At 37.1% G+C, this 24,114-nt stretch overlaps 1 protein-coding gene across 1 annotated transcript; it reads right to left on the bottom strand.

Annotated features, from left to right (window-relative positions):
* Positions 1-202: 202 nt before the first annotated feature.
* On the bottom strand, positions 203-23,904 carry GPBP1L1 (GC-rich promoter binding protein 1 like 1). The gene is made up of 10 exons (XM_079116135.1): positions 23,792-23,904; positions 20,927-21,056; positions 20,156-20,442; positions 12,899-12,971; positions 11,294-11,487; positions 5,619-5,759; positions 5,014-5,172; positions 2,784-2,908; positions 2,067-2,169; positions 203-897 (listed from the first exon to the last, which is right to left on the bottom strand). The coding sequence occupies exons 1-10, from the start codon at positions 23,849-23,851 to the stop codon at positions 745-747; spliced, it is 1,425 nt and encodes a 474-aa protein (XP_078972261.1). The 5' UTR covers positions 23,852-23,904; the 3' UTR covers positions 203-744.
* Between the last annotated feature and the right edge of the window lie 210 nt (positions 23,905-24,114).

Genomic DNA, 24,114 nt, shown 5'->3' on the forward strand with positions numbered 1-24,114 from the left:
ATGCAAAATATTTATTCCAAGTTAGTTATTTTATGCAGTAGTTTTTCCCCTCAACAGACTTGTGATAACCACATCTTTTAAATCTGTAAATAATGTTATCAAAATAATCTTAATCTTTGAAATCTCACAAAAATTTATATTTTACAATCCACCCTGAATATCAAGGCTGCAAGAATAACACAACATTTCCTATATCCAAATATTTTACAGCTGTACCCGAAAAGGAAAAAGAAAACAAAAACAAACAAACAAAAACCACATATGCTTTGTTAAGGGCTAAAGTTACCCGAGCAGCCAAAAATAAAATAAAATATCCAAATTATTAGCATTAATTTAATACAATTATAACTTCAATAGTCACTTTGTCATTGACAATGATTGCTTGAGCACGGGGGTGAGTGCCCCAAGGGCTGGTAGTAGAAGCTGTTGCTGCAGACCAGTGTCTCCTCTCTGCATCTCTGCACTGCCAGCTCCCACCTGTGCATCGCCCCATATGTACTGTGTGTGTGTATTTAAAAAAATTCCCACCACACAAACTTCTATTAAGCAGGTAACAGGGAAGAACAACAACAAAAGCTAAACAAGCCAACTGCTCTTTCTTTGGGATATGATTATTTCCCTTGTGCATGAAGTATTCAACAACATTAAGAAAAGGAAAAGGAAAAAAGAACGATTTCTTCTGTATATTCCCTAAACACACAAGCTGAGTTTACTGGGTCAGATTAACTGTGAGCATTTATATGCCTACTTCCAGGCATCATCATCTGATGTTTCACTGCTACTCGTTTCTGTGTCTGAGTCCTCGAACTCTGCTTTGCAAGTGCTTCTCCAAGGGGAGAACAGGCTGGAACTGCGGCTCTGCAAGAAGCCATTCTTTCCAAAGCCATTTCTTCTCAGCTGTAGTTAGTACAGGAGAGAAAGAAAACGACCCATCAATGACAACACTGGCCTGTGGGACACAGGAAAAACCCAGGCCTCAATTTGACTGGAGGTAGAATGGGACATGGGGGAACCTTAGATCTCTTAAGATCTTTGAAGATATCTCACAGTAGGGCTTTTCAAACTTTAATGTACAAATAATTATCAAAGGATGGCTTTTTTTGTATTTTTTTGGTACTAAGGTACTGGTAATTGAATCCTGGGGTGCTTTTACCACTGAGCTACATCTCCAGTTCTTTTTATTTTTTGAGATATGGTCTAAGTTGCTTAGGACTTAACTAACTTGCTGAGGCTGGACTTGAACTCATAATCCTGCTGCCTCAGCCTCCTTAGTAGCCAGTAGGCATGTGCCACCATGGCAAGGACCTTTTCAACATGCAGATTGTGATTCAGTATGCGGAGGTGGGATTTGAGGTTTTCTGAGTTTTGAGTGGTACGGTCTTATGTTAGTTTGTATGTTTTCCTTCTGTAGGACTTATCCAATTGTCATTTATATTTTAAATGTATGTCAACAGAATGTAAACTCAAAGAGGTTTACAGAAGCTTCATTTGTTTTGTTCATGGTTGTAAACCTAAGGATCTGGCAGTTTTTTTTTTTTTTTTTTTTTTTTTTTGCAGTGCTGGGTGCTGGGGATTTAATGCAGGGCTTCACCTATGTAAGGCAAGAGATCTACTAGTGAGCCAAATCCCTAGCCTCTGGCAGTGTTTTATTCAGAGAAAGTGGCCACACATTTGTTGAATAAATTCACATGTCTTTTGGTTTCTTAGTTCTCACCAGAGCACCAAAAGGACTATAAGGCTGAGTATAGAGAAAGTTCTGGCTGCTTCATAAACAGAGCTCAGACCTTTGGAATACAATCTTGAGGTTCTGATAAGGGGTTAGAGCTGTGAGGATGAAAGAACATGTTATCTTCTGGAATCTGCTAGTCACTGGCCTCGTTTATATATCTAACACTGGAGATTCTTTTGCTCAGGCAGTTTGATGCTCCTTTATACTTCTACTAGGATAATTATTTTATACTTTCTTTTTCAAGGTCTCTATCTCATTTAGGGCTTCCTGAGGGAAAGGACTGTCCTGACTCCTTTCTTAGTAGCTAACTGGTCTCCAGGGAAGATTTATGACATACCTGCTCTGTCTTCATGTGGAACTCTTTTAGCTCTTCCTCTGTGAGAGGAAGGCAATTCTCATCATTTTCAGGATATTCCTGCCATCCCATTGCTTTCAGTAACCTGGTGGAGGCAGAAGAACAAAGAAAATATGACAACAGTAAGCCTAAGTGGGAAGTCTACAGCTTTTCACAGAAAATTGGGACATTTTCACATGTACCTAAAGGTCTTTCAATTTCATGGGATTGTGGCCTCTCTCAGAACCTAATCCTAAAGTTCCTCTGGAACAAGAGCCTTCTTTAGGAAAATACTGCCATACTTGGCAGGCTCCACATGCTATTAGCTGTGCCTAAGAAAGCTGGCTACTTTATGTTCAAAGGCCTCATTTAAGCACCAGGCTCCATGTATCAGGGTTTCAAGCTTTCCAAGGCTCCTTGAAAGGGATTTTATGGTAACTGCTGACTTGGGCCAGCACCACAGTCCCAGGAAACAGATTCTCATTTCTCTCCCTCTCTGACTGCAGCCACAAACTGAGTCTGAAATTAAATGACAGGAAAACTATGGCTAGGAGATAGTGAAAAACTTGTCCAACTCTGTGAGAGAATACCCAGTTGCCAATAGGTCAATCTGGAATAGTAAAAAAGTTATAGTGCTCAGTTCAGTGCTATCCAAGATGTCTTAAGAATTTCAAGGTCTTAACAGGTCACACACAGCATTCTTTGTGATCTTGTACTCACCTGTGCTCTGCTTCCAGAGAGTGTGACAAGACCCCCCCTTCTTCTACCACAGGGAGAGAAAGACCATTCTGAAGACAGCCTTCCTCTCCATTTTCCTTTGGTTCAGGTGTGCTGTTGTCCTCCAACTGCAATAAAGAAAAGGAAGGACACACTTGATTTAGTGATCCTTTTTTTTCTTTCAGTGCCACGGATTAAAGCTAAAGATGCTTAATTACTGAGCCACATTCCCCAGCACCCCCCCCCCCCCCCGCCCTTTTTTGTGGTGCTGGGAATCTAACCCACGGCCTTGTGCTTGCAAGGCAAGCACTTTACCGACTGAGCTATATCCCCAGCCCTCCCCAGCCCTTTAAAAAATTCTAAAATTTGAGGTTGGTTTCAAATTTGTAATCCTCCTATCTCAGCCTCCAGTTACTGGGATTGTATGCATGCACCACACCCAGCTTAATGATCCTTTGTGATAAGCAACTTATAAAATCAAGGAGTCAGAACCCAGGAAAGTGCTTTCTGAAGAAAACCCCAGCCCACAGGTTTTTCCCTCTTAAAAATGGGGACCTGCTATATAAAAAATGGAGTCTCAAAGCCTATATGGAGGTGCTGGGGATGTGGCTGTGTGGTAGAGCACTTGCATAGCATGTGTGAGGCACTGGGTTCGATCCTCAGCACCACGTAAAAATAAAATAAAGGCATTGTATCCATCTACAACTAAAAATATATTTTAAAAAATAGCCTATATAGAATGGCAAAAGATCCAGAATAGCTGACACGATATCTATTGAAAGAGAAGAACAAAGTTGGAAGACTGATATTACCAGTCATTAAGGCTTACTGTAATAGCAAGAATAATTAAAAGACAGTGTGGTTATTGCAAAATAGACAAACAGCAATGGAACAGAGTCCAGAAATACATAGTAAACTGATCTTTGAAAAGGGAACAAAGGTGATAAAATGGAGAAGACAGTTTTTTCAACAAAGATAATGGAAACAATTGGACATCCACATGCAAAGAAAATGAGCCTAACTGAAGACTTTACACCCTTCACAAAAATTAACTCAAAATTATAGCTCTAAATTTAACTACAAATCCATAAAACACCTAAAAATAATATAGGAGAAAATACAGATGACTTTAAATATATCAATGATTAGTCTACATACAACATCAAAGGCATGATCTATAAAAACTGATAAGTGGACTTTATTAAAAACACATATAAAAAATTTTCTGCTCTGCAAAAGACACTGTCAAGAAAATGAAAAGACAAGCCACACAGAGGGAGGAAATGTTTGCACATGAGATATCTGATAGAAGGACTGTTATCCAAACTCCACAAAGAACTCTTAAAATTCAACAATAAAGCAACCTGATTTAAAAATAGGCAGAAGATCTGAACATAAAATGTAGATGACAAATAGGCATGTGAAAGGATGTGCCACATCTCATATCATTTAGGGAAATGCAAATTAAAACAATCAAGATACCATTATATACATAGAAGGGTCAAAATCCACAACATGGATAACATAAAATTCTGTTATGTGGAGCAATCGGAACTCTCCTGCATTACTGGTAGGAATGTAAATGGTACCCCTTTGGAAGACAGTTTGGTGGTTTCTTACAAAACTACATATGCAACCAAATACAGTGAGGCATGTCTACAATCCCAGTACTTGTGAGACTGAGGCAGGAGAACTGTCAAGTTGAAAGTCAGCCTTGGCAATTTAGCAAAAGACTGTCTCAAAAAATAAAAAGGGTTGGAGATGTAGTTCAGTATTAAACTGCCCCTGGGATCAACTGCCTGTACCCAAAACAAAAACAAACCAAACCCCTCATCCAAACCCAAAACCCCTCAACGTGCTCTTACCTTAAAATCCAGCCAGCACAGTGGCTGGTATTCACCTAAAGGACCTGACAACTAATGCCCATATAAAAACTTGCACACAGTTGTTTATAACAACTTTATTCATAACTGCTAGAACTTGGAAGCAATTAATATATCCTTCAATAGATGAACCCAGTGATCATTAAAATAAATCCTAATTTGAATTTCTGATGAACAATGAATTAAACTCACTTTACTAAAGGTTCTAGAAGGTCGATACTCTTACAGATACTATATACATTTTAAAATCTTGTCACTTCTTTCACTCTTGAAGGGTGGTGGTGGGGGGACCACCCACATATAACAAAGGAAAATACCTATACTATCCCAGAAAACCCCTATGCTCTTACATCCTCCAGCTTGTCGCAGTCTCTGTTCTCTGTAAAGTCTCCATTCCGGTCATCCTTCAGAGTCTTCAGGAACTCACTTTTTCTGTCAGTGGTTCGGCGGGTCAACTTGGTCAGCCGAGAGGAGCTGATCTCAATTGGAGGGGTAATGCTGGAGGGACTCTAGGCAAATATCACAAATAGGTTGCTCCTGACAGCAAAGAGCAAGCACTGGGATTCTTTAGATTATTTCTTACATGGCATGGTTTCCACAATTTGGTAGCCCATTTAATACTCTCACCTTTTACCAAAAAAATAATCCTTTTATTTAACAACTTATTTTTGCAGGGTTTTTATAGTTAAGACTTGCTGGCCTATATAGCACCTTTTTGATCCTTCTACAGACACCAGAATGCTGGGGTAGGTCTATCACAGAACATTTACCCTGCTCAGCTATTGCCCACTTTTGGATGCTCATAATGGGAGACAATAGCAAAGAAATAATTCTCAGTTAAGTAAAATTACCAAAGAAATGGCATTACAGCCACATAGTCATGCTGCCTATCTTAGTGTAAGTAAGTGGGAAATGGCAACTTTAGAAAAGTGTGTCCTGCATCATCCTCACTCACCTCTTTGGGAGAGCTGAGAACTGCGCCACCAGCCAGTACCACTGGTTTGGTAACAGAGATTGGATTGGTAAATGCAGACTCCCGGCTAGAGGAAAGGGATCCTGATTTGTGTTCCATTCTGCTAGATTTCCATGCATTGGGCTACACAGGAATAAATATATCAGTCAAAATAAGCACATAAACAGGAACTCAGCTTGTAAAATCATAAAGCAAAGAGTGAAATGTTATTTGGGAATGTAATTTCCCAGAGCTTACCTGTCTCAACATGTTTGGGAGGTGTGCAAACCCTTTCTGAGGTTAGACACTTGAAGGATAAAGGAAGATGGGAAACAGAGGAGCCATATGGGATGTTAACAGGTATTTCTCAAAAGAGCTCTCTACTTCAATCAGCCTGAGAGGTGCTGGGGTGATCAAAGTTCAATGGCTCTCATTACTGTGCTATTTCTCAAAGTGTTTAAATGCACAGATGAATTTGACAAGATGTCCCATTTTACCCAATTTTTCTTTTATGATGTTATTAACTTCCACAAAACACATCAGGAAATGCTGTTTTCTAGGAACTTTGAAGGCAAGAAGCTACTTCAAGGCTATCCGGGTCTTGTCAATAGCTGGACAATCCTGTTTTAGTCAAGAGCCCCCTCCCTCTTTTGGTACCAGCAACTGAACCCAGGGACACTTAATCACTGAGTCACATCCCTAGCCGTTTTTTTTTTTTTTTTTTTTTTTTAAAACAGGGTCTTGCTAAGTTGTTGAGGCTGATTTTAAACTTTCAATCCTCCTGCCTCAGCTTACTGAGCTGCTGGGATTACAGGTGTGCACCACTGTACCTAGCAGAGGCCCCTTTTTTTCTTAGCTTTGAGGTCTGGTCATAACCCCAACTGTGATGACAGCATATATCTGGAATGCTTCATTTTTTGAGTCAGTGACACTGAGACCAAGGAAGACGAAGCAGGTCAATGGAACAGGGCTGAAGCAAGAGGAAAATTTCTACTTATTTTTCCAGACTAAAATATTAGAATCAAGAGATTAAATAATTCCTTTCTTGGGTTGAGGGCACTATAGATGACATAGTAACTTTACAAAAGGAATTAATTTTACTGAATATCTACCAGGGGCTTGCCATATAATTTTATTCTTAAACACATCAGGTATAATCAGTATTATTTTTGTGGGATCAGGGACTGAATTCTAGGGTGCTTTACCACTGAACTACATCCTCAGTCTTTATTTTTTGAGACAGGGTCTCATTAAGTTGTTGAGGCTGGCCTCAAACTTGCAGCCCTCCTGTTCTGCCTCCAGAGTCATTAGGATTACAGGTATGTGCCACTGCCCAAAGCTTAGGTAAATTATGTTGATTTTACTTTATGGAGAACCACACTTACTTGAGTTTCTGCTACAGTAGTACAAAAGGTTTACCAGATAGTCTTACATGTAATAGAATGCCTGTATCTATGCTTAATTTTATTCCAACTTAATCTTTAGTAACTTAAACATATTTTGTTCCCTGCAATACTTACCTCTATCCCCATTTTTATAAAACGGCTCTTTCATAAATAACCAAAAATCTTATCCTTACATTACAAAGGATAGCTTTCAAAAATATTTCTTTGGGGAATGATATATTGCTCACTGCCAAACTTTTCTAAACCTATCTCTTCCCTTTCTGGAGTCCCTGATTCTCTAGGTTTTGTTCTTACCTCCTGAATTCCTTTCAGTCTTTTCAACTGATACAGGAATTCTATAGTTTTCTATGCTCAGTACTTTTTTTTTTTTTTTTTTTAACCTTTGTTTTATTTATTTTTATGTGGTTCTGAGGATCAAACCAGTGCCTCACACATGCTAGGTAAGTGCTCTACCACTGAGCTACAACCCCAGCCCCTGCTGTTATCTTTTCCTAGGTGACTTTCATTAGAAAAACTAATTCTGTGGAACCATTCAATCGGTTTAAAATAAAATTATGTAGATAATTTGTAAAACTGTATCTCTACCCCCAGCCTTTCCCCTTTTATAAAGGCCTACCTAAAGTCTTCTTTGTCCATCACTTCACTCATACCAGCCACACAGAATCACTTGCCTCCTCCCAAACATGGCATGTTCTGCCTCCATTTTTGGGTAATGGTTCTTTTTGCCTAGAATGTCCCACCCATTTTATTTGGTCTCTAACAAACTCATACTTTTAAAACTTTCATTTACTGAGCAATTAGGATGAGTCAGGAACTGTATTTCAGTATCTTTAAAACTTTAACTTCATTCTTTCACAATTATGTGACAGATATAATTAACTCTTTAATTTTTTAGGGAAAAGTTAGAAAAATTAAATAACTTCAAGATACTAGCCCTAGAGAGTGATACAAAGATTCCAACTTAGTCAACTTTTAACTCTGAAGTCTGAATTCTCAACTTCTTTTCTATTCTTCCTTCAAGATGGGAGGCATTCTGGAACAGTACCAAGAGGCCTGCTGTTAAGTTAGACCTGGTTTAAGAGTCTTGACTGTATTTTTTTTGGTACAGGGACTGAACCAGGGGCTCTTAACCACTGAGCCACATGCTCAGCCCTTTTTTGTATTTTATTTAGACAGGGTCTGAGTTGCTTAGGGCCTCACTAAATAGCTGAGGCTGGCTTTTAACTTGAGATTCTCCCGCCTCAGCCTCCTGAGCCATTGGGATTACAGGCGTGCACCAACACACTGGCCTGAGTCCTGACTCTTACTACTAATTAGTTATTGAATCTCAAATTACATAATTTTTTTTACCTCCCAGGACTGAGAAGTAAATGTGCTAATATGTGTAAAAGGCCTCACAAAGGTCTTAGAACACAGTAAGATGCCAACAGACAGTTCTTTTCCCTTTACCACATTTTTTTTTGTTCCCCCACAAATGGGGATTGAACCCAGGGCCTTGGGCTTACAAGGCAAGCACTCTACCAACTGAGCTATATCCCCAGCCCCCCTTTACCACATATTTGAACTCAGTTAGCTACAAAGATTTTAAGAACCCTCCCCAAGCAGAATATAATTAAAAAAACAAAACAAAACAAAAAAAAACTGTCTTTTATTTTGTGCTTCTAGTGACATAGTGCTTATTTATTTAGATACTGGGGTTTGAATACAGGGGTGCTTTACCACTGAGTCACATTCCCAGCCCTCTTTTGGAGACAGGGTCTCACTAAGTTGCCAAGGTTAACCTTGAAATTGCGATCCTCCCACCTTGCGCCCCCAAGCTGCTGGGATTATAGGTGTGTGCACCATGCTCTGTTGAGTATTCAATATATAAATACTAAATTTTAGTAACAATTGCTAATAACCAGATAAAATACATAAATGGAAAAATCAACATCTACCTATTAGTCATCTCATTTCTGCCTTCCTTTAACGTTTCACATTCAGGGTACACAAAAACCATACTCATCAATTTTCCTAAAAACTGATTTTCCATAGTTAGCCCAGTTTTTAGGTAAGAATGCTCAGTGTACTCTGCTTTCTTTCTCTAATATTCTTACAGTGTATTCTGTTTTCCCACTATAGGTCATTACCACCTCCCTTCTCTGTGAACTGTCATCATCCTGTTCAGGCTTCGTAATCTTCGAAAAGGACAGTAATGACACCTTTACATAGTTTTCTCTTCACTTTGCCTAGAACAGGACTAAAGTAATGTTATGCTCTATATCATGATTTTTATCCTTGAAGACAATGACATTGTCTTACTTATTTTTGTAGTTTCTATGGTCTTAACAGAATGCTTGCAGACATCTCAAATGAAATAACTTATTAAAACTCTCTATATACTCTTAGGGATGGGACAAACATTAAGGTATATTGACATGCTGGTAACAGGTACCATTTATTGACATTTTACTATGTGTCATTTTAAGTACTCTATTACTTAAGTCTCATTTACTCCTCACAAAAAACTTAAAAGGTGGGTATTATGTTTATAATACCCTATTTTATAGATGAAGAAACTGAAACCAAGAAGTTACAAAAACTTGCTTAAGGTCATACTACAAGAGCAAAATGGGATTTATTTATTACTCCAAAGCCCTGCTATTAACTTCCATTATAGAGTGTTTCTTCATAATACCTGCTCTCTTCACTTGAATTAACATTCTTTCTCTTCTACATCAGAGGAGTAAGTATCCTAAACCCTTTCAAAGATAATTCATACTGTTTAGATTTGAAAAGTCCATTAAAGGTAATGTGTTGAAGGACTGCTTTCCAGACCATGGGGCTATTGAGAAGTGGTGAAATTTTTAGGAGGAATGGCCTAGTGAAAGGAAGTTCAGATCATTAGGGGTTTCCCCTTGGAGGGAATATTGAGACCCCAGCCCTTTCCTGTCTATCTCCTTGCTCTCTGGTCACCTAGAGTTGAACAGTTCTCCTGTGCCACACATTCCCATCAGTCATAATTGATGCTAGACTTCTTTGTATTGTTCATAAGTATCAAACACAGTGCTTGTGCACAATGGTAAGTGAATTAATGCTCACTGGTTCTTCTTTTAAGAACACTAACTTTTAATTGTTTCCTTAGGCTATAATTCATTCAAGAAATTATGTGCTTATATAAAGGTGATAGGAATATAAATATGAAGAGGATTCAAAGCCTGCCCTTAAGGAGGTTATACATAGTTGTAAAAGAAAAAGACTTATAAAGAAGTTGGCATGACCTTGAAGAGAAAAGAAGAGAAAAAAGGGGCAGTAAGATGAAAAAGATAGAAGGCACTTAGGTTATGAAGAATTAATTATACTTGTGACCACTAAGTAGTTCGAACACTGAATTATCAGGTGAAAAATTGACAACTACCATCCTGAAGTGTTTTTGTATGGCTCAGGAGCTAATTATTTTTACATGTTTAAAGGGATACAAAGTAAGATGTAATACATAACAAAGACCATATGTAACCAGAAAAGACTAAAATATTTATTATCTGGCTCTTCATTAAAAAAAAAAAAAAAAAAAAAAAAAAAAAAAAAAAAGTACCAATCCCTGCTATAAATGGTTTAGAACCACTGAAAGGATTTAGGAAGGGATATGATATATTCAGTTTTTCTTTTCTTTCCTTTCATTATTTTTTTTGGGGGGTGGGGGTGGGGGGAGGATGGAGTCTATGTTGCCCAGTCTGGCCTCCAACTCCTGGGCTCAAGTGATCCTCCTGCCTCAGTCTCCTTAGTAGCTGGGACTATAGGTGCGTGCCACCGCGCCTGGCTGTATTCAACTGTTTTAGGATGATCATTCTGGCAGTTCTGTGGAAGATGAATATAGGAGAGATAAGAAAATAAAAGAGTACACTGCAACACTAAATGTGAGATGACAAGGTCTTAAACAAGAACAGTACAGAGGGAATCACTGATAGGGACTTTATAATTACTTGGCTGAGGGGAATGAGTGAGAAGGGTGAGGAGGAAGAGGAAAGATGCAGCCAAGGTAGTCAGCAGAGTGATCAAATGAATGTTAATGCTACTGGTGGAAAAGCAAACTAGGAGGAGTAGGTTTATGAGATGAAGCTAATCCAGCTGGCAGCTGCAGAGAGTCTGGAGATAGTACAATGCTACATATAAGGTACTGAATGAATGTCTGATGAATGATGTTTGATAGGAAAAAAAAAATTTACTAAAATGTTTTCTGATTTACTCCCAAACTTATGTTGTACAGGTTCTTACACTGATTCCAAATTATACCTTGGAAGGAGGTGGTGCAGGCTTAGGAACCAAGTTCTTATAAACACTTGGAACCATGGTTGACAATTTGTTCCCATTTGCATGGTGAGATCCTGGTGAGGTGAATGCAGCAGAGAAGGCAGCAGCAGGATCCTCTTTGGAAACTTTTTTGATAACTAGCATCTTGGAGGGTTGCTTGGCACTAGGTGGATTTTCTGTGAAATACAACAGTGGAGACATAAAAGAATATCACACTTGTTGAGTAACATAAAACATGGTTTATACCAAGGTCTCACCTTCAACAAATAAGGTGAGAGTTGAGACCAAGAGGCAAACATTTCCTGGTGTTCACTTAAAAGATATTCTTAAAAGCAAAACTACTTGGGAACTATAGGGAAAATGGCAGCATATGAAGCATGTGGTATTAAATTCAAAAACCAAACAAAAAGCACAAAGATGTTAGCAGTCTTAAGAGACAAAATTTGTCTACTGTACAATGTTATCAGTCAGACAAGGACTATATAAGAATATATCCAAAGATAGCAGCTCCTGACAGCAAAGGGAGTGAAGAAATGAGGTAACTGGGGAAAGAAGTCTGCCATGGAACTCTGTGGTGAGCAACAATAGAGCAAAGTCATACACCCCTAACAAAGAAGAGGTACAGCAATCACTCTTAATTCTATAATACTGGATTCAAACCCAGGATTTAGATATGGAAAGTCTTCCTGAATAATACACCTGGCTATACACAGAACCCATCTCATGAAGGGGCCAAGAGAGTTCAATTTGTAAATGTCAAAGGTTACAATGCCACAGATCATGTTTTGAGATACCCCGATTCTTTTTTCTTTTTTTGTGGTGCTGGGGATTGAACCCAGGGCCTTGTGCTTGCAAGTCGAGCACTCTACCAACTGAGCTATCTCTCCAGCCTTACACTGATACTTATTTCAATTTTTTGTGTATTATTATTCACCCAAAATACAAATAAACACATGCACTTATCTTTTCCCCTTGCCCTACACATTTATAATTGCCAAAAACTCAGCAACTGGAACTGAGATGCACCGGATGTGGTATTATACCACCTTTCAAAGAATTCTTCTTTTTAAACTGCTGAGGATTGAACCCAGGGCCTTGCTCTTGCCATTGAGCTATATCCCTAGCTCTCAAAGAATACTTCTGAAGTGTATGTAGTAATATGGTGGAATATTCAAGATTATACTGTTATGTAGACTCACATATATTTATGAGATATTCACAACACATAAATATAATAACAAAAAATAACTATTTTAAATGAATTAGCAATGCTAACTTTAAAATTACTTTTTATGACTTTATATTATTATTCCTTTACTTAAAATCTCCTTCCAAAATAAAGGTTCTAAAAGCTTTCAATTATCTGTACTCTGATTACATTTCAATGGTATTTTGAGGGGCAGAGTAATCTGCTATTCTTTTAGACACTTAAATTAGTGAAGAACTAACAGGAGTTAGTTACCAAGGGCAAATGGATGAGATGAGATGAGAAGCAAGAGATAAAGAAACAAGAAAAAGAATTTTTGCTCCTCTCCCTGGTAAGAAAAAATTTAAAGTTTTGCCTTTAAAATGGCAAAATCTACCTACCCCACACTCCAGAAGGGGTCCCAATAGGTCTGCATGGCTGATTCTGTTTGCCAGCTTCTGGATTCAAAGAAGGCTAGGAAAAAAGGGATATGAATGGTTGATATAAAAAGCTTATCATTTTGGGACTTTTGCAAAGTAGCCATCACCATGGAACCTATCAAATAATTACAAGTTATTAGCACTAATTCAATGTTGTATTTAAAATTATAATAAGTGTTGAAATGCAAAACCAACAGGTGTTATGTTGTATTTAGGCTCTCTTGAGTTTTACTTACTCTGATATAAGTGGGATTTATTTTGTATATTAACAGACTAAACGTCTAAGTTCCCACCTTCCTATGATAGGTACTCTACATAAGGAGGCACAGAAAGTTGAACAAATAAGGATGTGGGATCATCTTTCACAGATTTAAGGAAGATAATCTGATCAGTGAAATGCATAGTATTCAATGCACTTCTAAGACTCCATTACAGTGAGGTCAACCATGTGCCAGGTCTGGTCAGTGAAATGCATAGTATTCAATGCACTTCTAAGACTCCATTACAGTGAGGTCAACCATGTGCCAGGTATTGCTAGGAATAAAAGGCAAAAAAGGGCCTTTGTCAAACCTCACAGTTACCATATCACTATAAAGATAAACTTGTAGACACAAAAGTACCATAAAAGGTTCCAGAAACTATGATAAAAATTTGCATTAGGGAAGGACTGCTGAGGGAGGAAAGGATAATTCCACTTGAAAGAGAAATGTTGTCAGAAAAGGTTTTGTTTTAAGTGAGAACTAAGAAGAGTCTTAGATAAATTCCAAACTGGAAAATGGGTGATTCAAGGACAGAAAGTGCAATGACATACCAAATAGGAAAGCATGAAAAAGAACAGTGTATTGAGAGATCTGCAGTTAGCTAGCATGATTAGTGCTACGGAATAAAAGGAGGTCTTCTACAGGAAAACAGGTATCTGGCAAAACTGGCAACAGCTGACTTGTGGGAGCATCTTTTAGGGAGATTGTTTTATTCTATAGTAATGGGGATCCACTCTTCAGGCACAGAGTTAACATGATCCAATCATTAATTTATAAGTCACTGTGGTAGGAGCTTGGAAAGATGGCTGTAAACATTTAGTTTAAATATCGAGACTATTAGGAGACCAACTGCACAGCCTGGAAAAGTAATCAAAGCAACAGGAGTAGAGGAAGAGATGAGGGGAAAGACAGAAAAGAATTAAGAATAATAGACTGGATTGTATGTGGGTATGAGGATGACACCAGTGTTCAAGACCAAACTTTACAATGTGGTAACAGGGTAGGAAAATATCTTTCCAACACAAATGCCTTTAGAATATTAAAGAATAAAAAGACACTCAGAGGGCTGGGGAGATAGCTCAGCTGGTAGAGTGCTTGCCTCACAAGCACAAGGCCCTGAGTTCGATCCCCAGCGCCTCAAAAAAAAAAAAAAAAAAAAAAAAAAAAGACACTCAGAATCTAGTAGAAAGCATCTAAGCCAGAACCTCTAGAACAGTCAAGAGAAATAAAATAAAAGTTGTATCCCATTTGTGTACAATGAATCAAAATAATAATTAAAAAAAAGTTAAAAAAAAGAATCTCTAAAGGTGGGGTCCCAGCTGGAATATATTCCTTTGTCAAGGTGAGAACCATTAGAAGTACAAGCACAAATACATGTGACCTAGTGAACATCGTAACTTAGTCAAGCCTACCTAAAAACACTGCTTACAACACTTACATTAGCCTACTCCTACAGCCAGGCAAAATCAATATGAAGCCTATTTTATAATAAACAACACAGTCTATTTTATAATAAAATGTAAATATCCTATGTATCCTAAGTGTAAATATCCTATGTAAAGTGTCAAATATCCTATTCAGTAACTTACGTTACTTACGTTACTGAATACTACGCTGAAAATGAAAAAACAGAATGGTTGTATGGATATGCTTTTGCATCACTGTGAAGTTAAGTGGAACCATCAAAATTGGGACCATTTGAATTAAAAGATAAACACCCCATAATTTCTCTTTTAACCCTATTTGGTTTTGATTCTACAATTAATCACTTTTCACTGCTGAGTGATGCTTGAATCCAGGGCCTCACATAGACCAAGCACTCTACCACCAAGCTATACCTGCAGCTATTGACCACATATTTAATATTTACCACCATTGTTTTTGTTAGTGTCTTTCTGGTTGTCTGAAGTTTGTTCTTTAGTAACTTCCTTAGGAAAAGCAGTAGGAAAAAAATCCTGAGTTCTTACACATTGATGTTTGTGATCTTTATAACTGAGAAAGTTTCATAGAATATAAACCCTTTTTTCATATATTCTAACTCCATTTATTTTTGTTATAAAGTTTTGCTGTTGAAGCACTCTACCACTGAGCCACAACCCCAGTCCCAATATTTTTTTTTGTCTTTTTAAAAAATTTTAGTTGTAGGTGGACACATTACTTTTTTTTTTTTTTTTTTTTAATTTTTATGCGGTACTGAGGCTAGAACCCAGTACCTCATGTGTGTTAGGTAAGTGCTCTACCACTGAGTTACAACCCCAGCCCAGTCTTTTAATTCTTGAAAAATGTGTTCATTCTTTTGTATCCCTTTTTGCTGAGTCTTTTTTCCCTGGAATCTTTCACTTCTTTCCAGAGATCTAGTACCATAAGCATTTCTGGATTATGTTGTTCTTTACCATTTTTAAAATATCATTTAAAGTTTTAAGAGAATAAGTTACAGTTCTTATCTGTTTTGTGGTTATGTCCTACAGGTGTACTTTACTTTGTTAGGATGTTACTCTTTTAAAAGAAATTTTTTTTTTAAATAATAAGGTAGGGGCTGGGGATGTAGCCCAGTGGTAGGGTGCTTGCCTAGCATGTACAAGACCCTGGGTTCAGTCTTCAGCATATCACACACGCACGTGCACGCACACACACAGATACACACACACACACAAAGGTAGAAAAGGAATTTGACCTTGATTCTTTCATGTTGCTCATTTATATGTGATTAGCTTCTGTGGATGTGGTTCTAGCTAGCTTTTCATGCTCTTGTTTTCATAGTGTTCAAAAATATAGTAACTTGCTTTTCTTTAATGCTGGATGTTCTGCCCCTCCCCCCCTTTTATGTGAAATTTCCCTTTCCTTTGTCTATTATGTGTCTTTGCACAGCTCAGTCTGGATTATATTTCCAACAACTGGAGACTTTGTTGTAAATAGGAATATCAGGGGGCTGGGGTTGGGGCTCTGTGGTAGAGTGCTGAGGCACTGGGTTCGATTCTCAGCACAAGAAAGATTCTCAGTACTTCCCCCCTCAGAGAAGCACCTCAACAATTGTTCTGCCATTCTGAGAGCTATAGCTGAGTACTTTCAAACAGGGTCTGAACACATTTAATAACAATAGCAGTGACCATTAAAAAAAAAAAATCTATGTGTCATCAGGTATAGTGGCACATGCCTGTAATCCCAGCAATGTGGAAGGCTGAGGCAGGAGAATTTCAAGTTTGACCCTGTCTCAGTAAAATAAAAAGGGCTGGGGAGAGAACTGAGTGGCAAAGCATTTCTGTATTTAATCCCTAGAACAAAACAAAAACAGAAAAACCCAACTATACGTCAAGATCTGTACTAAGTGATTCACATACATTATTTAACATACATCATAGTACAATATTGTAAGGTATGCATACATTACTATCTCTACCTAATAATTCAGGGACAATTACAACAATTTAACTTGCTCAAGGTAACAATATAGGACTATTTTAAAACAAAAATAACTTTTTATTAATGTAAAGTAATACAGAAAACCAGCTCTGAACAATTCAGTCCCCAAACACCTTAAAACCTATAAACAGTGCCCCCTCACCACAGGGATTTGGGGATTGAACCCAGGGGCACTCTCCACTGAATTACATCCCAGCCCTTTTCATTTTTTGGTTTTGTAACAGGGTCTTGCTAAATTGCCCAGAGTGACCTCAAACTTGCAATCCTCCTGCCTCGGTCTTCTGAGTAGCTAGGATAGGCAGGTACCATAGCACATGGCTAATTTGTAATTTGTATATTACTCCTCTTTCTTGATATATCCTTTTCTTCTTTGGCTAATCACTTTCAGTTCACCTTATTGCTATTCCACAGGTTCTGCTCTAAGCCATCTCCCCCTCTTACTAATATATTACGTTCCTTTAGTGAGTCTATCTGCCCCAAACTGCAACTGTTATTTCTATTCCAAGGGCACATCCTTCTCACTTATCTCTTTGGCATAAGTTCTATTACCTTCTCCCACCAATTATGCATTTTCTGTTTTTCAAGTTAATTACATATCAGTCATAAATTCACTTTGGATAGATTCCTTACTTTTGACTCTTCCTTCTCCAATTACAATACCTCAGTTCAAGTCCTCTAGATTTAGCCTCCAAAACAAGGGCTTTTACAACCTAAATGTCCATCAACTAGAAAATGGATAAATACAAATATATTTACATAATAGGGTATTTACTACATAGTAATGAAAAAAATCCAGAGCAAGTTCTTTCAATCATGGTACTAATGACCTTTTGGGGTGGCTATATGTTTTTTATGGGATGTCCAGGACATTGTAGTTGTTTAGTAACATCCCTGATATCTACACCCTAGATGTCAGTAGCACTAATTCCAGGTATAACAAACTGCCTCTAAATATTATAAATTGTCCCTTGGGGGCTAAAGAGTCCCAGGTTGAGAACTACCAAACTGGAACCATATGTATCAACATATATAAAAGTCGAACAATTTTATACAATTGAAAAGAATTATAGTATGAACTACTATTCATACACAGTTCATAAACAGTTCCAAAGTTTATGGATGTATATGTACATGGTATGATTTTATCCAAACGTGCCTGAAGAAGTTAAAACAGTGTAATTAAAACAGTCATTACCTCTAGGAGGACAACAGAATTAAGGAAGCCTTAACTGTGTGCCTAGTATCTTGTCTTTTTCTAAAAGAATAGTCTAGAACAATATTTGGCAAAATGTCACTATTCCAGAGTTGAGTGATATACATAGTGGGTAGTTTTTCCCTCATATTTTTTTGTGTCTTTATTGCATAAAAATGTAAAAGCAAAGTAATTTGCCCTTATTCGTCTTTTTTAAGGTTAGATTGACAGCAAACTTCCCTTTAAATCACTTAACAGGTGAAGACAATGTCACCTTAATAAAAATTTTTTCCTGATGTCAATTAGTTTCCCAATAGGAATATTGAAGGTCTAATACAGAACTGAGTTTAAACTTCAACTCATGTTATTTCTTTTTTCTTAATATTTTTTTTAGTTGTAGATGGACACAATATCTTTATTTCGTTTATTTATACGTAACGCTGAGAATCAAACCCAGTGCCTCACACATGCTAGGCAAATGCTCTACTACTGAGCAACTCCAAGTTCCTGCATTATTTCTTGTTTGTCACAATCTTCTCTTTTTTACCAAAGCACAGATGAAATTAAAAGTACTGGGAATTCAAATAAACTTGTTTTCTATATGCTCAGTCAGCTATGGTTATAAGATGTATTTTAAACATTTTAAGTCAGATATAAATTATGTCATCATCGTGGGCTCAATGAATTATGTGGAATAAAAGCATAAAGGAAAGTTATATAAAAGCAATGTAATGGGGCTGGGGTTGTGGCTCAGTGGTAGAATGCTTGCCTAGTATGTGTGAGGCACTGGGTTCAATCCTCAGCACTGCATATAAATGAATAAAATAAAGGTCTTTCAACAAACAAACAAAAAAAGCAACATTAAGGGCTGCGACTGTAGATTGTAACTCAGTGGTAGAGCGCTTGCCTTTTGTGTGTAAGGCATTGGGTTCAATCCTCAGCGCCACATGAAAATAAATAAAGGTATTGTGTCCGTCTACAACTTAAATGCAATGCAAAATTTTTTTGTTGTTAAAGTTTTTGTTATTGGTTTGAAGGGAATTTCACAATTCCCTTAATTATGATGAGCAATTAAGACCATAGTCATTTCCACAAGTCTTTCTTGTATTTCCTCATAAATTTAATGCATAAGTAATGAAAATTACAATTTGGTCTTGTAGTAATTTGTATGCTACTGGATATCTGGGTCATTCTGGATAAACACGCAAGAGTTTGTCACGGAACTATAGACTTCCAAAGATAAAAGTTTTGAAGGACTTCCTGGAGACAGGAATTAATATATAACATTTACATCAAGGACCCTAGGACTTTCAAGACTTGGGGAAGAGAGACTGATGTTCAAACTTGACTTCTCTTTAGTTAATTTTTTAATTTTTTTGGTGCTGGGGATTGAACACAGGACCTTGTGCTTTGACAGACAAGCGCTCTCGTCACTGAGCTGTAAGTTCCAACTTAATTAGTTGACTTTATTGTTGAAGGGCTGTAATGGAAGTTTCTGGTAACTCAAGATACTGAGGCAGAAGGAGTTCAAATCTGAGGCCAGCCTCAGCAACTCAGTAAAACCCTGTTGCAACATAAAAAATAAAAAGGTTGGGGATGTAGCTCAGTGGTAGAGCTAGGTTCAATCCCCAATACCAAAAAAGAAGTGGTGAATGGTTAATATGCTACTTGAGTTGTACTATTTAAATAACTACATAGTTGCTACATGTAGTCATTAAGCACTAAAATGTACCTACGATCTATGCTAAGATGTGCTATAAATATAGAAAACAAAGTAAAGACCTAATACAAAAAATAATGCACATTATCTCAATAATTTAAGGATAGAGTACATGTTAAAGTGATAATATTCTGGATGTATTTGGTCAAATAAAATATTTTGTTAAATTTTAAAAATGTACTCTTAAAAATTCCACTTTTCATTAGATGCCAAAAAGTATATAATTCAACACGATTGCATTAAAATCTTATTGAACATATGTAACAGCTTAAACACTCAAAATTGCATATTCCTAAAAATTACTATAATTTTATATAATAGAGAGCAACATTGAAAGGAAAAAGTCTCTTATGATAATTTATGTTTAGATACCAAACTTTAGAAAACTTAAGGAAAATTATAATTTTTTTTTAACATTCCAAAAGTCTAATAGTGAAAAATGTAATAAGATTTGCCCTAAGTCACACAGGAACTTCAGTCATCATCTTCAAAGTAATCAACTCAACTCCTTTCCTTTAAAAATAAACCTAATAGGGACTCCCTTTTCTGTCATAGTACTAATAGAGTCTTGTATTTAAGACCTAATTTATTGGGTTTTAACTACAAACCTAGGGCTTCATACTTACAAAGTCTTCCTCTTCAAACTGCAACTTATCCACCTTGTCTTCTTTCTTTTCTTCCCTAATCTCTGTAGGTGGCTTTTCCTGAAAGGCACAGCCTTTCCGGGAGTGAAAGCTGCCATTCCAGTGTCGATGGTTCCCTGTGCCACCTCCACTACGCTGGCTCATGCCATCATGACCTCGGGAAGAGCTGTGCCAACCAGATAGGTTCCCTGTGATTCCAGCATATGCTCCCTTAGAGACACCAGAGTCCACAGAATCATGGCGGAACAGGGAGGGCTGGTGCCAGGAATCTAGAATAGTAAGAAAAAATAACACAGCAGATTGTTTGATTCCTGGAAATTCAGAAATTGACTGGGCCAGATGCTTCCTGATCTGGTTTATGGTACTGCCAAAAGGCCTTCAGCTGTTCAGTAAAAAGTCCATACAAAGAAACCACTAGATAAATCTTTTGTCAGACAAGTTCTAAATGAATTCTTGAACTAAAAAGATGATTAATGAGATCATAAAAGTGTTAGACCTAGGGATGGGGTTATGGTTCAGTGGTAGAGCACTTGCCTGGCCTGTGTGAGGCACTGGGTTTGAGTCTCAGTAACACATATAAATAAATAAATAAAATAAAGGTCCATCAACAATTAAAAAACTACTAGAGGAGCTAATCAAGAATATGGTCACAAAGGATTCTATTTCTTAGATATAGATACGCACTAAAGCCTGGGCTTACTTGTCCTGGACTATATAGTTTATATATAGTCATGTAAGTTGGACATAGCTCACCTCCTGTAGTTCGTAGGGGCCCATTGTTAAAAAAGCCATCAGAGGAATTGTGTCGGCGACGGCTCACTCCAAATCTACCTTCTCCTCGGGATAGGTGCTCTCCGTGCTTTTCAAAGGTGGATGTAGGTGACTAAGACGATAAAGTACAGAGAGGCAAATAGGTAAGTAAATTAGTCTCTTTTGATATTTTAATAGGTTTTGTATCAGGTGTTCAAAAAATAAGTAATAATGGTGGCAGAAACCTGCATTATGAGTATACAGATCTTAGGAGTACCATAGGACTCAAAATTAATTTAGAGAAGTGCTAGGTTACTTAAGTATTAACTCACTACCTTCATCCCAAAAGGGGAGAAAAGGTGATCACTTATTTGCCTAAGAAGGGGGGGTCATCAATATCCCTAAGTAATAAGCCCCCAAATTTTATACTTACAAATATTAATCTTATGATAGAGTAAGAGAAAAAGCAAGATGCCTGCCTTGAAAATAATTCTGAACAGTTTTATTAATTCTATAAATTAATCTAGAATTAGAGAAAAAGCAATGGTTCAAATATCACTTTGGTAACCATTAACATCTACAAAGTTTTATCTGCAAAGATTACTTAACAATAACAATTTTTGCATTAAAACCCATTTTACATATGAGAAAATAAGTCAGGGAGATTAAGTCTTTGAATTTATATAACTCAAAGAAAGCAGTTTGGCAAACATTATAAATTAACTCATATTCATTCATATTTCAAAGAACTGAATTCTATGGCTTTTTTTTTTTTTTTTTTTTTCCATGCTGTAAATGATAGTTTGTGATGGTTGATTTTAGTTGTCAACTTGTGAAGGGATGCCTAGAAAATGGGTAAAGCATAGTTCTAGGTGTGTCTATAAGGGTATTTCCAGACAAGATTTGTGTTTGGATCAGGGGACTGAATAGGAAAGACCCACCCTGAACATGGGTGGCACTGAGGGGCCTAGATAGAACACAGAAGTAGAATAGGGAAGCTCTCACTCACACTTCTTGAGCAGGTGTGGTTTTCTGCTGATATTGCTACTGCTTCTAATTTTGTGGCTTCCTGCTTCTTAGATGGAGCAGCTACCAGTTTTCCTGGCTCTCAAGCAGGCAGATGGCCACTGTGGAACTATTGAGTCTCTCTGTGTGAGCCAATAACTTCTTAGAACTATACATTCTTGTTGCTTTTATTTCTCTGGAGAAACCTAATACTATTTAGTCATGAAAAATATGGGTAGGTTTGACAATGACTTATAGAAAAATTACAGGCAGGAGCACAGACATTTTTACATCTATTTTCTTACTATCAATATCCTTAACAATACTTGCTATTGTCAGTCTTTTACCCATTCCAGTGGGTTACAAAGATCTTTTCCTATGATTATGTCCTAAAAGTTTTACTGTTTTAGTTTGTTAAATTTAGATTTTAATCCATTTCAAGTTAATTTTTGTGTAGATAGAGGTTGCAGTGCTCCACCTCACCCAGTTATTCCAGGACCATCTGTTAAAACAAACAAAAAACCAAGCAAAAACAAAACATCACTTCCCCATTGAATTTTTACCTTGGCAATTAAGTCAAAAGTTAACTGACATTATATATACAGGCCTATTTTGCATTCCCTATTACATTTCATTACTTTTTATGTCTATCCTTAACCCCAAACCATATAACTTTGCTACTGTACCTTTATTGAAAGGGTTGAAATAATATCTTTAAAATCTGTTATTTAGTTCATGGTTCTAAAACAATTATTTGCTTTTTAAAGTGTTTTTCTGGATCTAACATCCCTTCCCAAAGACTTCAGACTAGACTAAATCATGAGATTTTGGGAATTTTAAGAAGACAATTCAAAATGAAGTTCTGAACATAAGGTTTTATGCCTAGAGGAGACCAGAAACATCTTCCCCAAAATTAACATTTAAAAAAAATTGACCATTTAAAAAATACTGCTTATTAATTTTTTTCTCCTTAATTAGTTGGCAAAATGGAAAGCACTTTTAATTTTACTAGATTCACAACGGTTTCCTTTATCAACAACCCAGGATTTCTTCTGTGTCCTGTGAGTAGGTCTGCTTTAATCATATGAACTGGTTGTTCCATTTGTCTTTACCCCCAATACAAAACACATTTCCTTCCAAATGATTAATGCCTCTAAAAAAATTTCAAGGATTTTTTTTTTTTTTTAATTTCTAGGATTTAATATGAGAACCACCTAGAAGCTGAACAATCAATGTCTACCCCCTTTTCCTCCTCCTCTACTATCATAGTTGAATGTGCATTCATGCCAAAGTTCTATTTTCCCAAGGGTCATTTCCCTTTTACCTCTGCCTCTTTGTCAAGTCAATGGGTTAGGAGGTATATTATTACCAAAGTTTGCTGCAGCTAATGCAAAAAGGCTTAAGGGTACCATGTAATGATGCGAACTGCCTATTTATATGCTGTTTAAAGAAAGGTAATGAGTCTATGAAAACATTTTTTAAATCTTTAGGCAAGACTGAATACATATTAAAAAACAAGCAAAGACAATCTATGTTTTACAAATTATATCCTAATAAAGTATGTTAAAAAAGAAATCAAAGGCCTGGGGATGTGGCTCAGTTGGTAGAGTGCCTGCCTCCCAAGCACAAGGCCCTTGGTTCAATCCCCAGTACTGCCAAAAAAGAGAGAGAGAGAGAGAGAGAGAGAGAGAGAGAGAGAGAGAGAGAGAGAGAGAGAGAGAGCGCGCGAGAGAGAAAGAGAGAGAGAGAAAAAAGAAATCAAAAACCAAAACCAGTTTGAGTCTGTAAAACAGAGGCCACAGGCCAGGAAGGGAAGAAAGTAACTGGTATTTGAGTATATACTAGAGGGATGGAGATGAGTACCTTAGCTGACTGTGGTGTTGAGAAATTTAGCCAAGCAGGAACAAAGTCATGCTGCGCCATTTAGGTCCAGTGTCTTTTCAGCAAGGTGAGGCATCCAACCTCATGGCCAGGATCTGAAAATGGGAAAACTCAAATCACTTACGCTTTTAAGACTCTGATACCAGATTATAAAGTAATCTGTGATTAACCTATGATCTTTCTTTATAGAAGCCCTGTCCTCTGAGACTCTCTATAGAACCCTCTAAGGGTTCAAATTTCATAGAAGCTATAAACAAAGCAATGGTCTGTAAATATATGACCATGAAAAACATATAAACAGAAAA

The sequence above is a fragment of the Sciurus vulgaris genome (genome assembly GCF_902686455.1).
Source record: "Sciurus vulgaris genome assembly, chromosome: 1".
Classification (NCBI taxonomy): domain Eukaryota; kingdom Metazoa; phylum Chordata; class Mammalia; order Rodentia; family Sciuridae; genus Sciurus; species Sciurus vulgaris.